The sequence below is a fragment of the Oncorhynchus gorbuscha genome, linkage group LG13, assembly GCF_021184085.1.
Source record: "Oncorhynchus gorbuscha isolate QuinsamMale2020 ecotype Even-year linkage group LG13, OgorEven_v1.0, whole genome shotgun sequence".
Lineage (NCBI taxonomy): Eukaryota > Metazoa > Chordata > Actinopteri > Salmoniformes > Salmonidae > Oncorhynchus > Oncorhynchus gorbuscha.
In genome coordinates, this window is record NC_060185.1 from 60,740,677 (window position 1) to 60,755,812 (window position 15,136).

General features: G+C 46.1%; 1 protein-coding gene across 9 annotated transcripts in view; it reads right to left on the reverse strand.

Moving 5' to 3' along the window:
• Nucleotides 1-657: 657 nt before the first annotated feature.
• LOC123993242 (collagen alpha-1(XXIII) chain-like) overlaps nt 658-15,136 on the reverse strand; it is a 208,331-nt gene continuing 193,852 nt past the window's right edge. For 8 of the 9 annotated variants that reach the window (XM_046295161.1, XM_046295165.1, XM_046295168.1 and 5 more), the window contains 16 exons: nt 14,185-14,265; nt 9,001-9,027; nt 8,804-8,830; nt 8,593-8,646; nt 7,388-7,450; nt 7,239-7,283; nt 6,771-6,848; nt 6,644-6,667; nt 4,106-4,150; nt 3,780-3,824; nt 3,491-3,562; nt 3,320-3,373; nt 3,044-3,110; nt 2,887-2,913; nt 825-884; nt 658-730 (listed from right to left, as the gene is read on the reverse strand). In XM_046295161.1, coding sequence (XP_046151117.1) covers nt 2,888-2,913; nt 3,044-3,110; nt 3,320-3,373; nt 3,491-3,562; nt 3,780-3,824; nt 4,106-4,150; nt 6,644-6,667; nt 6,771-6,848; nt 7,239-7,283; nt 7,388-7,450; nt 8,593-8,646; nt 8,804-8,830; nt 9,001-9,027; nt 14,185-14,265 — 708 coding nt within the window. In that variant the 3' untranslated portion in view covers nt 658-730; nt 825-884; nt 2,887. The remainder of the gene's footprint in view (nt 731-824; nt 885-2,886; nt 2,914-3,043; nt 3,111-3,319; nt 3,374-3,490; nt 3,563-3,779; nt 3,825-4,105; nt 4,151-6,643; nt 6,668-6,770; nt 6,849-7,238; nt 7,284-7,387; nt 7,451-8,592; nt 8,647-8,803; nt 8,831-9,000; nt 9,028-14,184; nt 14,266-15,136) is intronic. The other variant, XM_046295163.1, reaches the window with a different exon arrangement.

Genomic DNA, 15,136 nt, shown 5'->3' on the forward strand with positions numbered 1-15,136 from the left:
TTTCGAACGCTCATCATGCAGGTTTCACGTTGTGCATTTTGGTGGTCATATTTAGAACTACAACTCACCCCAGTGTATTTACAACTACAGCTCCCTACAGCACGCCTGTGTACTTATGGTTCATCCCCAAGTAGTCACTGTAGTAACAGTGACCGTACAATAACCATTACAACCATCTCAGATCTTTAACCAATGTTTAATGGAATGAACATGTCTTGGCTAACCCACCAACTTTAAATTGGCGAGACCTGCTTCAATGGTGGCAGGTAAGCATACAGGTACAGCAACACTGATTGTGATGTGTATGCATAATAGCAGAACTGTGGGCTAGAGAAGGGAAGAACATGCTCCTCCCACCTTGTCTCCTCTGTCTCCCCGGTCTCCCTTCTCTCCAATCAGGCCTGGGAAACCCTGTAGAGGGAAGAACAGGTTAGTGTGGGCTGCAGTGAAATCCCCAGTGTTGTATAGTCTGGTAGGTCAAAGTTCAAAAACACTATTTCATACTTACATCCATTCCAGGCTCCCCAGACTTGCCCTGTCAACACACACATTATTGAATGCATCAGTACCACCACGACCAAGACCATGGAAAACCATGACATGCAATGATCGTAAGCCTAATATGCTAAGGTAATTTGATAATGAGGGCGTCACCCACCTTCTCTCCTTTGGTCCCTGGGAGACCCACCAATCCTGTGGAGCCGGGGGGACCCTGAGGGCCATCAACACCCTGGGGAGGACAGACACGTTAGATATCATCACTGTCATCATCACCATCATCAGTAGCTGCAGCTCATAATCTATCATTCTACAGTATCACTCACCCTCAGTCCAGCAGGTCCAATATCTCCCTTCTCCCCTTTAGCTTTGTCTCCAGGCTCTCCCTGCATGGGAACACATTATACTCAGTACACTCTACAACACTCAAGAGCACGTACAGATTATCTATCTTGTTTCCTAGTCATTTTATCTCTACCTATATGTCCATATCTGCCTCAATTACCTTGTACCCCTGCACATAGACTCGGTGTAGCCAAGTTATCATTACTCATTGTGTGTTTATTTCACTTTTTTTCTCTCTGCATTGTTGGGAAAGGTCTGTAAGTACAGTGGCTTGTGAAAGTATTCATCCCCCTTTCATTTTTCCAATTTTTGTCCTTACAACCTGAAATTAAAATGGATTTTTGGGGGATTTGTATAATTTGATTTACACAACATGCATACCACTTTGAAGATGCATTTGATTTATTTATTGTGAAACAAACAAGAAATAAGACAAAAAATAGAAAACTTATGCCTGCATAACTATTCACCCCCCCAAAGTCAATACTTTGTCGGGGGACCTTTTACAGCAATTACAGCTGCATGTCTCTTGGGGTATGTCTCTATAAGCTTGGCACATCTAGCCAATGGGATTTTTCCCCATTCTTCAAGGCAAAACTGCCCAGCTCCTTCAAGTTGGATGGGTTTCGCTGGTGTACAGTAATCTTTAAATCATACCACAGATTCTCAATTGGATTGAGGTCTGGGCTTGGACTAGGCCATTCCAAGAAATTTAAATGTTTCCTCTTAAACCATTCGAGTGTTGCTTTAGCAGTATGCTTAGGGTCATTGTCCTGCTGGAAGGTGAACCTCTGTCCCAGTCTCAAATCTCTGGAAGACTGAAACAGGTTTCTCTCCAGAATTTCCCTGTATTTAGCGCCATCCATAAATTCTTCAATTCTCAACAGTTTCCCAGTCCCTACTGATGAAAGACATCCCCATAGCATGATGCTGCCACCACCATGATTCACTGTGGGGATGGTGTTCTCTGGGTGATGAGAGGTGTTGGGTTTGCACCAGACATAACATTTTCCTTGATGGCCAAAAAGTTAATTTTAGTCTCATCTGACCAGAGTACATTCATCCATGTGTTTGGGTGTCTCCCATATTCCTTTTGGCGAACACCAAACGTGTTTGCTTATTTTTTTCTTTAAGCAATGACTTTTCTCTGGCCACTCTTCCATAAAGCTCAACTCTGTGGAGTGTACGGCTTAAAGTGGTCCTATGAACAGATACTCCAACCTTTGCAGCTCCCTCAGGGTTATCTTTGGCCTCTTTGTTGCCTCTCTGATTAATGCCCTCCTTGCCTCATCTGTGAGTTTTGGTGGGCAGCCCTCTCTTGGCAGGTTAGTTGTGGTGCCATATTCTTTCCATTTTTTTAACAAGGGATTTAATGGTGCTCCGGGGGATGTTCAAAGTTTCGGATCTTTTTTTATAACCCAAACCTGATTTGTACTTCTCCACAACTTTGTCCCTGACCTGTTTGGAGATCTCCTTGGTCTTCATGGTGCCGCTTGCATGATGGTGTCCCTCACTTAGTGGTGTTGCAGACTCTGGGGCCTTTCAGAACAGGTATACTGAGATCATGTGACAGATCATGTGACACTTAGATTACACACAGGTGGACTTTATTTAACTTTTGAAGGTAATTGGTTGCACCAGATCTTATTTAGAGGCTTCATACCAAAGGGGCTGAATATATATGCACACACCACTTTTCTGTTTTTTATTTTTTAGAATTTTTTGAAACAAGTTATTTTTTAAATTTCACTTCACCAATTTAGATTTTTTTTTGTATGTCCATTACATGAAATCCAAATAAATTTACTTTACTGGATTAAAGACTCTGTTTTCGCCAAGTCGCTTTTGGGTCCTCTTTCACCTGCATCCATTTAAATTACAGGTTGTAATGCAACAAAATAGGAAAAATGCCAAGGGGGATGAATACTTTTGCAATGCACTGTAAGCATTCCACTGTTAGTCTACACCTGTTGTTTACGAAGCACGTGACAAATACAATGTGAAGACAGACATTACTGTACCTCTATGGCCTTCTAGTCTTACCTTAGGGCCAGGCGTTCCATGATGGCCCTGGAACACACAAGGATATCATTTCATGTCAGTCTTAAGTATCTGAAATGATTCAGCCACATCATATTGGGGAACAGAGGGGTGAAACTCTTCAGGTGACACACAGACACTCTCGTATAGTGACACTCACCATGTACCCTGTAGGTCCAGGGGGGTCCCGGGGGGCCGGGAGGGCCTGGCTGAGAAATCATCTGAACCTGAATAACAGAACAACAAACACATTAAAGATGATGAACATATCAATGGTTGTATCTCCAATGGTGTCCTTTGAGATACAGACCATATGTAATTCAACTGTTTGCCAAGCTATGCTCCACATGAAGCAGTGTTCAATGCCAATATGATACAGATTCAACAACAACTATTGAGTGTGTGAATACCGTATACACCCGTGTGATTTACTTACCAGGTTATCTTCCAGCCTGGAGTCTCCCTTGTCCCCCTTCTGTCCATCCCTCCCCTGAGACAGACAGAGAGGGGGGGGGATTTAAATCTCTTTGCAGTAGGCTACTCGACAATATGTATTACACCTCTGATGAAAGGGGTTATTACTTTGGATTCCCGTCTGTCTACTTACCCCTGGCCCAGAGAGACCCATCTCTCCTTTCTCTCCTTTCTCTCCGATCGACCCCGTCTCCCCCATATCTCCCTTCGGACCGTAAAGAGGAGAGAAGGTTAGCGGTCAAAGGGTGAGAGGTGAGAGGTGAGAGATTCAGGACAACTCTGATTAATCATGTGCATTATCATTCCAGGTAATAAGTGAATTCAATATATAAATGTGCAACATTTCTAAACATTGGAGTGACACAGTGATTCAACGTGGGTTATTTAAAAAAACAGTCAAAGGGACATTAGAGTGTCTGTACCTTCTCCCCATCTAGTCCAGATGTCCCAGGCAAGCCTAGCTCTCCCTGGAGTAGTGAGGAAAAGACACAAGTTCCAACTGACAATTTACCTTCAAAGAGTATTGACTTCCATTGATTCAGACACAATGGATAGAAGAGATGGCATGTGTATATAAATAGTGGTCCTGTGTAGCTCAGTTGGTAGAGCATGGCGCTTGTAACGCCAGGGTAGTGGGTTCAATCCCCGGGACCACCCATACGTAGAATGTATGCACACATGACTGTAAGTCGCTTTGGATAAAAGCGTCTGCTAAATGGCATATATTATTATTATATTATTATATTACCTTTCCTCCTGGGGGTCCTGGGGGCCCCGGTAACCCTGGTGGGCCCTAGGAAGGGACAGACAGACAGAGAGGTTACACAAAATACAAAACATCAGCCAGGCAAGTCGATCTGTCTCCGTAGTCTGTTAGTGGAATTACAATCAAATCCATGGATAAATCTACGTATATCCAATTCCATCACTCTTCATCAGGCAGTGATTGTTTGTTGAGTAGGTCTGCTCAGACAAGCATACTAACTCAGAGTCAGTAGATTATGTGTGTATTATCCTGAGAGCAATTGTGGGATTCAAGACGACAGTGTAGGGCAAAAACAGAAAAACATTGTGGATGGATGGTGGATTTCACAATACAACACTCTCAGTAAACTAACGGATCATTATTCTCCTTTCTCTGATGAGGACCAGCTTTGCTATGGATGCTTTGGTGCAAATCGGCAATAAAATTGATCTATTGGGTCAGGTTATGCGGTTGGCTGAACACAATGCCTTGGCATCATGTCACACGACATGGCTGGTTCATTATTAACCCGGGGTTGAACTCTCAGAGAAGGACTCTGGAGTCTTGAGCAAACAATAGGAAAGTGGATCAAGTCCAGCAAGGAGCTGGGGATGGCGCACACACGCACACACACACACACACACACACACACACACACACACACACACACACACACACACACACACACACACACACACACACACACACACACACACACACACACACACACACACACACACACACACACACACACACACGGTTGGCTGAACACACACACACACACCTCCAGCACCCACCAGCAGTAAACCAGAGGGTCCAGAACACTTAACCCAGATACACACACACACACACACACACACACACACACACACACACACACACACACACACACACACACACACACACACACACACACACACACACACACACACACACACACACACACACACACACACACACACACACACACACAAAGACCTCCAGCACCCACCAGCAGTAAACCTAAAAGAGCATACAGCCCTATTGACCTAGCCAGAGCTATTACCATAGCATCCATAGCATCCTAACCTCTTCTAACCACACAGTTAATGGGGCAGGATGGAGTCGACCTCTCAGGGCAGAAGAATGGAAGCCTGGACTCAGACAGACATTTTCTCAGTGCAGCATGGACGGTTCCTGGGTTAGGGCTGAGAAGGCTGACCCTAGGCCTTAGTTGCTAATGCATGGTTCTATTTCTGCATGCTGTATGTGAGGGACATGGAGCCATTGTGCCTCCGGTGGTGGTGCTTCGCCACAAAGCAGAGGCAGTGTGTGTGACCTCCTGAAGCAATAAAAGATGGAAATCCGATTAATTCCCAGAGGTGTATAATACATGTTGATTTCTCCATCCCCTCTCTTCCAGGTTTTTGTTTTGTGCTCTGGCAAAACTATGGCAACGGAAAGGGTTTACAAACAACTATTGTTCCAAGTTACTCCATCTTCTGAAACGATGGCCACCCACACGGATACTTTGAAAGCTGTAAAAACAAATGAATGAATTCTGAAGCACCAATTGCATCACCCAAATGTGGATGGAATCAATATGGCCCATCACGAAGCGAGTGAAATGATTCAAAACGGATTTGGGTTGGGTAAGAGTTCACCAGTATGTAAACTAATATAGATATGCTTCAGAACACTGATGAGATCTCAAGTCTATGTTGTGACCAGCTCATGTGTAACTCAGTCATGTCTCAAGCATAGCATGCACGGGCCTACTCTAAACCTGGGGACCCCATGTAGATTGTGTTTTTGAATCCGAAAGCACACGCCAGTGAAGAGATAGCGATCTCTTATTAGCGTGTAGCATGGGGCCCAGCATGAAGAGAAGATGTTTGTGCCTAGACTGTGAAATGAGTTAAAAGACATCTCCCTCTCTCTTTACTATGTGTCCCGACTGGATTGAGCAAGAAAACAAAAATCGCAAATAGGATATTATACCATTCTAGTTCTTTCAAGCCAAGCAACATCACAGATCACACCGCCACACAGCAGGGTTAACTTCAAGCCGCATATCATGTGAGGCAACAATAACACAGTATGGAAAAAAGACATTTGAAAAGTGAAATGAATGATGTTTTGATTCTGCATGATTGAGAATGTCACCCCAGGCTATGTTAGATATCACTACCATAAATACCTAACAGCTGGAACACAGAGGCTGTGTTCCAGCTGTTAGGTATTTATGGTAGCTTGGTGTTGCATCCTGTATATATATATATGTATGAGAGGACAGTGGCTGGTTGCAGGAAACTTTGGTTTTATGTCTCTGGTTAGTCGGTGGTTGTGGTGATGGAGTAGTGATATCTAATGTGTCTGATGTCAGGGCTGTGGGACAGAGTGTCCTCCTTACACAAACACTCAGGGGTTGTTCTGCTACATGTGTACACAGGCACCTGTGTATGAGTGCATGCGCCTATGTCTATGCATTAGTGTGTGTGTGAGAACACACTGACTACACAGACCACATCTACAAAGCCGTGATGTGTGACAGTGGTTTACCCCGACACTGATGGTCTGGATGGCCTGTCAGGAAGGAAGAGCAGCGTGTTAAGTCTGTCGGGATAACTCTATGATACTCTATGGGCCTTCAAACACATTGTCTACGTCTCTGACTGGGTGGTCTCACCTGGAAGGCTTCTAGTAGCTTCCCATTGAAGTCAATGACCTCAGTAGAGCCAGGAACCCCCTTTTCACCAGGATAACCCTAAGAGAAGTGGAGAAGAAAAGAGAGAGAGAATGAGAGAGAGAGAGAGGGAAAGTCGAGGGATGGAAAGTATAAAGAAGAGATGGAGAGAGATATATTAGAAAGAGAGAGATAGAGATATTGAGAAAGAGGTAAATATATTGAGAAAAAGATAGAGATATTGAGAAAGACAGATATTGATAAAGAGATAAAGAGATAGATATTGAGAAAGAGATAGCGAGAAAGAGAGATATTGAGAAAGATATATATATATATATATAGAGAGAGAGAGAGAGTGAGAGATTGAGATGCTCATGAGCATCAAATAATCACACAAAAAAGTACATAAAAAGGTAGCCTCAGACAACTGTGAACATGATCTTTGGTGGTGATTAGGCTGTGTACACATACCAAGTCTCCCTGGGTGCCTTGCTCTCCGATATCTCCTTTGTCTCCCTACGAAATACAAACAGTTGAACAAAAGCCTTTGAATTGGCTGTGTCCATATAGGAGAAACAACCTCTCATGTATTAGTGTGGAGGCGACAGGATATGTCTCACCTTAAACCCTGGGAGTCCGTCCATGCCCCTCTCCCCCTTCTCTCCCAGCAAACCAGCCTCCCCCTGTTACACACAGAAAGAAAACACATAGCTTAGGCGTAGGTAAGTCACTTTACAATAATGTGTTCAGTACAATATCATTAAAAAGAACTGTAGGCCTGCTATAGTCGGTCAGTTCCATCTATGGTGGTATAGCTGGAAGGAGGAAGTGGTGAAAAACAACAACAGAGGAACAGAGAGGGATTAACACCATAAAACAGGCCTGTGTTACAGACTGTAGAAAGGCCAGCAGGCCTTCTTCTATTCCTGGCCATAGCAGTTTGAGCTGGAGCTGAGCAGTTCTTCCAGAATAAAAACTTCAGTAACCACAAACAGCAGCTCACTTCAACTCACTCCCAGACAGCGCATACACACACCACGCACGCACGCACGCATACACACACAGACACACACACACGCACGCACACACCACGCACGCACGCATACACACACAGACACACACACGCACGCATACACACACAGACACGCATACGCACACAGACACACGCACGCACGCATACACACACAGACAACACACACGCACGCATACACACACAGACAACACACACGCACGCATACACACACAGACACGCATACGCACACAGACACACGCACGCACGCATACACACACAGACAACACACACGCACGCATACACACACAGACCGAAGCTGATAGAGAGGCAGTCAGTGCCGAGTGCCTGGCATCTGTAGTCTCTGGAGTCTTTTAAAAAGCCCATGACATCACTGCAACAGAGGAGAGTGTTTAGCACTGGCTAGAGGCCTAACTCGGTGGAGAGGGAGAGATGGGGAGAGAAAGAGAGAGCGCAATGAGGGTACAAATGAAAGCGAAAGCAATGTGTTTGATGTCTTGATCCATGCCACCCAAGACCTGTTTAGAGTGATAAACTCCAGACAGAAACAAGTGAAGAAAGAGGAATGAAAGGGATAGATATGAGAGGCAGGGATGGCCAGAGAGAGAGAGAGAAAGAGAGAGAGAGAGAGAGAGAGAGAGAGAGAGAGGGAATAAAACACAGTCTGACTTAGAGATGAAAAAAAGAAGAGAAGGAGGTTTAGGCGTAGGAGAAACTCTGAGCGTGGTCATGTAATAAGCAGCTAATAGTGTTAGCAATGGCTAACTCCTAAATTAGCGTTAGCATCATCTTCACCTTTGACCCTGGGGGTCCCTGTGGCCCTGGGTATCCTGGCTCGCCATCTTCACCCTGAGAGTGCACAAGGGGTCAACAAAGGTAACCACACAACACAAACTTGTACCCTATTGTATGCATCCGGCCAGATATACTGTGAACTCCATGCATATCGAGTGTACATTTATAGTGTATTTTGTGGTATGTGTACGGACATAGAGGCATGACTTACCGGCTTTCCAGGTACACCTGCTTGTCCCTGTGAATGACAAAGAGATGTAGTTGGCGCATAATCTCTCTACTCGCCTGCACGTACTAGTGCCCAAAACGAAATAGCACGTCTCTAGCTGCGGTACCATGTCATGTGCTCTTGTGCTAGTAAAACTGTCAGAACACAAAGAAACACAAACATTTGGATAACAGACTCACCTCCACACCATCGAGACCAGGGAAACCCTGTGGAGAACCAAGCAGAAAGTCACACATCCAGGTCTCCAATTAGACATTGTGCATTCTGAGGAGTAGCCACAGGAGGTCAGTGTTTTATCATCCCATATAAAGTCTTGGTTATGTGCCTGCTATCATGTCAAGCATTTCCAGCTGTTTTTGGCTCAATCCTCCAATGCCGGAGGACATGTACCTCTGCTCACAATGAACCACGTGAGTGAGACATGTTTTGTATGTCCAGCTGTTTTTGGCTCAATCCTCCAGTGCTGGAGGACATGTACCTCTGCTCACAATGAACCACATGTGTGAAACATGTTTTGTATGTCCAGCAGTTTTTGGCTCAATCTTCCTATGCTGGAGGACATGTACCTCTGCTCACAATGAACCACGCGTGTATAAAGACATGTATATGGCTTTGGGCATACATAACCCCTCGTTCCTTTTTCTATAAGAAGACATTCTATGACCTCATCTACACAATCAGGAACCATACACAAACAAACACAGAGCATCTTCCCTTTCAAACGTCTTGGCTGGAATCCAATGGTGATCAGAATGAATCCACCAAATGCAACTTTTGACTGTGTGTGTGTGTGTGTTTTTGGTTTTACTATCCTTGTGTGGACCAGAAGTCCTTACAGGGATAATAGAACAAGGACATTTTGCCCATCCCCACAAGGCAAAAGGCTATTTTAAGCTTAGGGTTCAGGTTTAGGGTTAGAATTAGGGTTACGGGTTAAGGGGTCAGGTGTTCGGGTTTCAAATCGAATCAAATCAAATCTTATTTGTCAACATGCGCCGAATACAACCCCTTACACCGAAATGCTTACTTACAAGCCCTTAAGCAACAATGCAGTTTTAAGAAAGATAAGTGTGAAATGAAAAAATAGATAAGTTAAAAATAAAAATAACAAATAATTAAAGAGCAGCAGTAAAATAACAGTAGCGAGGCTATATACAGGGGGTACCGGTACAGAGTCAATGTGTGGGAACACAGGTTAGTCGAGGTAATTGAGGTAATATGTACATGTAGGTAGAGTTAAAGTGACTATGCATAGATAATAAACAGAGAGTAGCACCAGTGTAAAAGAGGGGGAAGGGGCACAATGCAAATAGTCTGGGTAGCTATTTGATTGGCTGTTCAGTCTTATGGCTTGGTGGTAGAAGCTGTTAAGAAGCCTTCTGGAACTAGACTTGGCGCTCCAGTACTGCTTGCCATGTGGTAGCAGAGAGAACGGTCTATGACTAGATTGACTGGAATCTTTGACAATTTTTGGGGCCTTCCTCTGACACCGCCTGGTATAGAGGTCCTGGATGGCAGGAAGCTTGGCCCCAGTGATGTACTGGGCCATACGCATTACCCTCTGTAGTGCCTTGCGGTCGGAAGCCGAGCAGTTCCCATACCAGGCAGTGATGCAACATGCTCTCGATGGTGCAGCTGTAGAACTTTTTGAGGATCTGAGGACCCATACCAAATATTTTCAGTCTCCTGCTTTGTCGTGCCCTCTTCACTACTGTTGTGGTGTGTTTGGACCATGATAGTTTGTTGGTGATCTGGACACCAAGGAACTTGAAACTCTCAACCTGCTCCACTAAATCCCCATCGATGTGAATGGGGCGTGCTCGGTCCTCCTTTTCCTATAGTCCACAATCATCTCCAATCATCTCCTTTGTCTTGATCACGTTGAGGGAGAGGTTGTTATCCTGGCACCACACGGCCAATGTCTCTGACCTCCTCCCTATAGGCTGTCTCATCGTTGTCGGTGATCAGGCCTACCACTGTCGTGTTGTCGGCAAACTTAATGATAGTGTTGAAGTCGTGCCTTGCCATGCAGTCATGAATGAACTAGGAGCCCACGAGGGGCCCCCATATTGAGGATCAGCATGGCAGATTTGTTGTTACCTACCCTTAACACCTGGGGGCGCCCCGTCAAGAAGTCCAGGATCCAGTTGCAGAGGGAGGTGTTTAGTCCCAGGGTCCTTAGCTTAGCGATGAGCTTTGAGGGCACTATGGTGTTGAATGCTGAGCTGTAGTCAATGGATAGCATTCTCACGTAGGTGTTCCTTTTGTGTAGGTGGGAAATAGCAGTGTGGAGTGCAGTAGCAATTGCATCATTGGTGGATCTGTTGAGGCGGTATGCAAATTGGAGTGGGTCTAGGGTTTCTGGGATAGTGGTGTTGATGTGAGCCATGACCAGCCTTTTTAAAGCACTTAAAGTGCTACGGGTCAGTAGTCATTTAGCAGGTTACCTTCGTGTTCTTGGGTACAGGGACTATGGTGGTCTGCTTGAAACATGTTGGTATTACAGACTCAGTCAGGGACAGATTGAAAATGTCAGTGAAGACACTTGCCAGTTGGTCAGTGCATGCTCGGAGTACACATCCTGGTAATCCGTCTGGCCCTGCGGCCTTGTTGACCTGTTTAAAGGTCCTACTCACATCGGCTAGGGAGAGCGTGATCTCTAAGGTTGTGATCACACAGAGCTGATGCTCACATGAGTTGCTTGCCTCGAGCATGAAGTGATTTAGCTCGTCTGGCAGGCTCGTGTCACTGGTTGCGCTTCCCTTTGTAGGTTTTAAGGGTTAGGGATTTGTGGTTATGGTTATGGTTAAGGTTAGCGTTAGGTTAAGGGTTAGCTTTAGGGTTAGGGGTTAGGGGTTAGGGAAAATATGATTTTGAATGGGAATCAATTGTTTGGTCCCCACAAGGATAGTAAAACAAACATGTGTGTGCTTGTGTGTGTGTCCCAGGTGGATGAATTGTATGCTTGGTGTAGAACCACGCGTGTTGAAATAATCCATGGAGAGGCCAGGCCTGGAGAGATGTTCCGTGTACGTACCCCCTCATACAGACAGACAGAGCTTTGTCTCTTAGGCACGTTGTCTGTTTATCTACACACTCATGCACCTACTGCTCTACAGTAACAACTATTATTAGGAATGTGAAGTTACGCTAACTCTCTCCTCATATATCCCATTTTCTCCATTGCCTACTTGAGAACAGGGGTGTATTCCATCTGGCTTCCTTATCCACTCTAAACGTATGGGTGCAGGCATGTACGCACACCGCCCCACACACTCTCCCCTCACCCTTCACCTTTGGACCGTATCGTTTTCTTGTGCCCCTCTCACCCATAACTCCTCTCTTCTTTCCACTCCTGTCTCTTACCTTCCGATGCCACTGGGCAATCATTTCTCAAGTCCTCTGAACGCCCTCTCCTTTTGCCCTCCTTCTCTTATTATCCGATGCCACAGAACAGCCTATGTGCTTTCTCTCTGCCCCCCACTCTCTCTCTCTCTCTCTCTCTCTCTCTCTCTCTCTCTCTCTCTCTCTCTCTCTCTCTCTCTCTCTCTCTCTCTCTCCCCCCCTCTCTCTCTCTCTCTGCCCCCCCCCCCTCTCTCTCTCTCTCTCTCTCTCTCTCTCTCTCTCTCTCTCTCTCTCTCTCTCTCTCTCTCTCTCTCTCTCTCTCTCTCTCTCTCTCTCTCTCTCTCTGCCCCCCCCTCTCTCTCTGCCCCCCCTCTCTCTCTCTCTGCCCCCCTCTCTCTCTCTCTCTCTCTCTCTCTGCCCCCCCTCTCTCTCTCTCTCTCTCTCTCTGCCCCCCCTCTCTCTCTCTCTCTCTCTCTGCCCCCCCTCTCTCTCTCTCTCTCTCTCTCTCTCTCTCTCTGCCCCCCTCTCTCTCTCTCTCTCTCTGCCCCCCCCTCTCTCTCTCTCTCTCTCTGCCCCCCCCTCTCTCTCTCTCTCTCTGCCCCCCCTCTCTTTCTCTCTCTCTCTCTGCCCCCCCTCTCTCTCTCTCTGCCCCCCCTCTCTCTCTCTCTCTCTGCCCCCCCTCTCTCTCTCTCTCTGCCCCCCCTCTCTCTCTCTCTGCCCCCCCCTCTCTCTCTCTCTCTCTCTCTCTCTCTCTCTCTCTCCCTCTCTCTCTCTCCCTCTCCCTCTCCCTCTCCCTCTCCCTCTCCCTCTCCCTCTCCCTCTCCCTCTCCCTCTCCCTCTCCCTCTCCCTCCCTCTCTCTCCTTCTCTCGCTCTCCCCGTCTCAGTAACGAGGAGGGTTTGAGGTCATTCACTAGGGAGAAAGGACAGAACAGCAGATCCACTCTTCCTTCCTCTGCTTCTCTCACTCATACGTCTGTCTAGGGGCGAGCAGCCTCCACGTTGCTTTGCTTTGTTGTTTTCTGCTCTGCAACGGGACTATGTTAAATAAAAGGACAAGCAATTTGTTTACACCCTCGTTTATGACTCAAGTCGGTTTTCTTTTGTCCGTCTCTGCACTTTGCTCCGTATTTGTTTTGCAGCCAGTCCTCCTCGTGCGCCGTCTAACCGACATTTTTCATCACAGTCCAGCTTTGACACCACGCCAACTGCCAATGTGGGTAAAAGTGCATTCGTTTGTGATCTTGGATAAACACAAATGACCTAAAACCCCCTACCCCGGCTCCTCGTCCCACTGATCTCCAACCACAGTTTGAGGCAGTGGCTCCAGATGAAATATCCCCAGGCGGGTTTAAAGTTAATCTAGAGAAAAAGTGGCGGCCCAAGGCTAAAGATCTATTGTTCGGTGAGGCAGTAAAACTGTGGGTGAACCCAGAGAGAGTGCCATATCTGTTACAGGGGCACAGAGTGATAGAGCTGGGGTAGGGCCGACTGGTGGGAGACTAGGGCTAGCTGGATCACTTTGTGGCCTTCTATTACAGGAACCAGATGAGGTCTATTTTGGGCTGTTTTAAGTAAGCCGCAGCTCGCTGGCAGCCACAGTAGGCTCTGTCGACGTGGGTTCACTGCACTCTTATTACACCCTTTCCCCTCACCATCCTGTCACTGTCTCTCACTGTCTCTCACTGTCACGCCCATGTGGTCAACACGACCAGGTCAACACTATTGTGGTCAACAGCTACTGATGACAGGTGTTGGAAACCCAGAAACTCAGTGGCGGTAACCTAGTTCTCCATCATCAGCTGCATGGAACTAAGAGAGGACACAGTATTGGTAAATGGAGGGAGAGAGAGAAAGAGAGCGAGGGGGAATAAGGGAGGAGAAAGTGACAGAGACAATGGGAAATTATGTGTGTGTGTGTGTGCGCGTGGTGTGTGTGCGTGCATATGGGTTACAATCGTCTATTCTACCTTTACCTGTACGTGTGTGTTTATATGTGTGTGTAAGGTAATGCTGATACCTGTTCTCCAGCGGGGCCGCGGGGCCCGTCCTTGCCTGTGTTCCCAGGAGGGCCTCTGGGGCCCGGGGACCCTTGGTCACCCTGCAGGACGACAACAAAGGGATAAGAGAGGGAAATCATGGTAGAAGAAATTAGAAAAGATGGTGACACACACACACACACACACACACACACACACACACACACACACACACACACACACACACACACACACACACACACACACACACACACACACACACACACACACACACACACACACACACACACACACACACACACACACACACACACACACACACACATTACCACATGACACACAAACTCCCCAAACGTACACATATAAACTCTCCCAGGCACGAGATGTGTTAACTAAGTATTAAACACAACATTAACTGAAGTGTGAAATGAAGTGTTTAATTTAATTGCTCTAGCCAAAATGATCCACAACACATGAAAGGGTATTTTACCAATGGAATTACAATTTACAAGGCAAAAACGTCCTTCCTCGCCAGTTCAGAATTTCCCTTAACCCACTTAGCGCTACATCCCACTTAGGCATCTCCTTAGTGACTTGCCTAGTTAAATATAGGTCAAATAAAATACAAATAAATGACCACACCAGTATTTTCACACCGTGGTGAAGTAATCTAATCTAACGGTTAAAGTAAACCCTTTTCATGTTAATGTTTCCCTGCTCGGTTCTTGTATAACTAAATCCATTCCATTAAACCAGAGTCTTCTCATGGTATTCACATGGATATATTCCCAGCATTCTCAATCACAGACATAATGTATGTGCTGGTCTGGGCCTGTGTGTTGTGGTGAGATGTGTGAGACAAGGGCCTTTTCATTTAGACTGATTCTATCAAGGTCTTCATCCACCAGACTCTAGGCCCGTTTCCCTGCGTAGATGATTAACATAGTTCTGGAAGGCAGAGGACTCCACCAA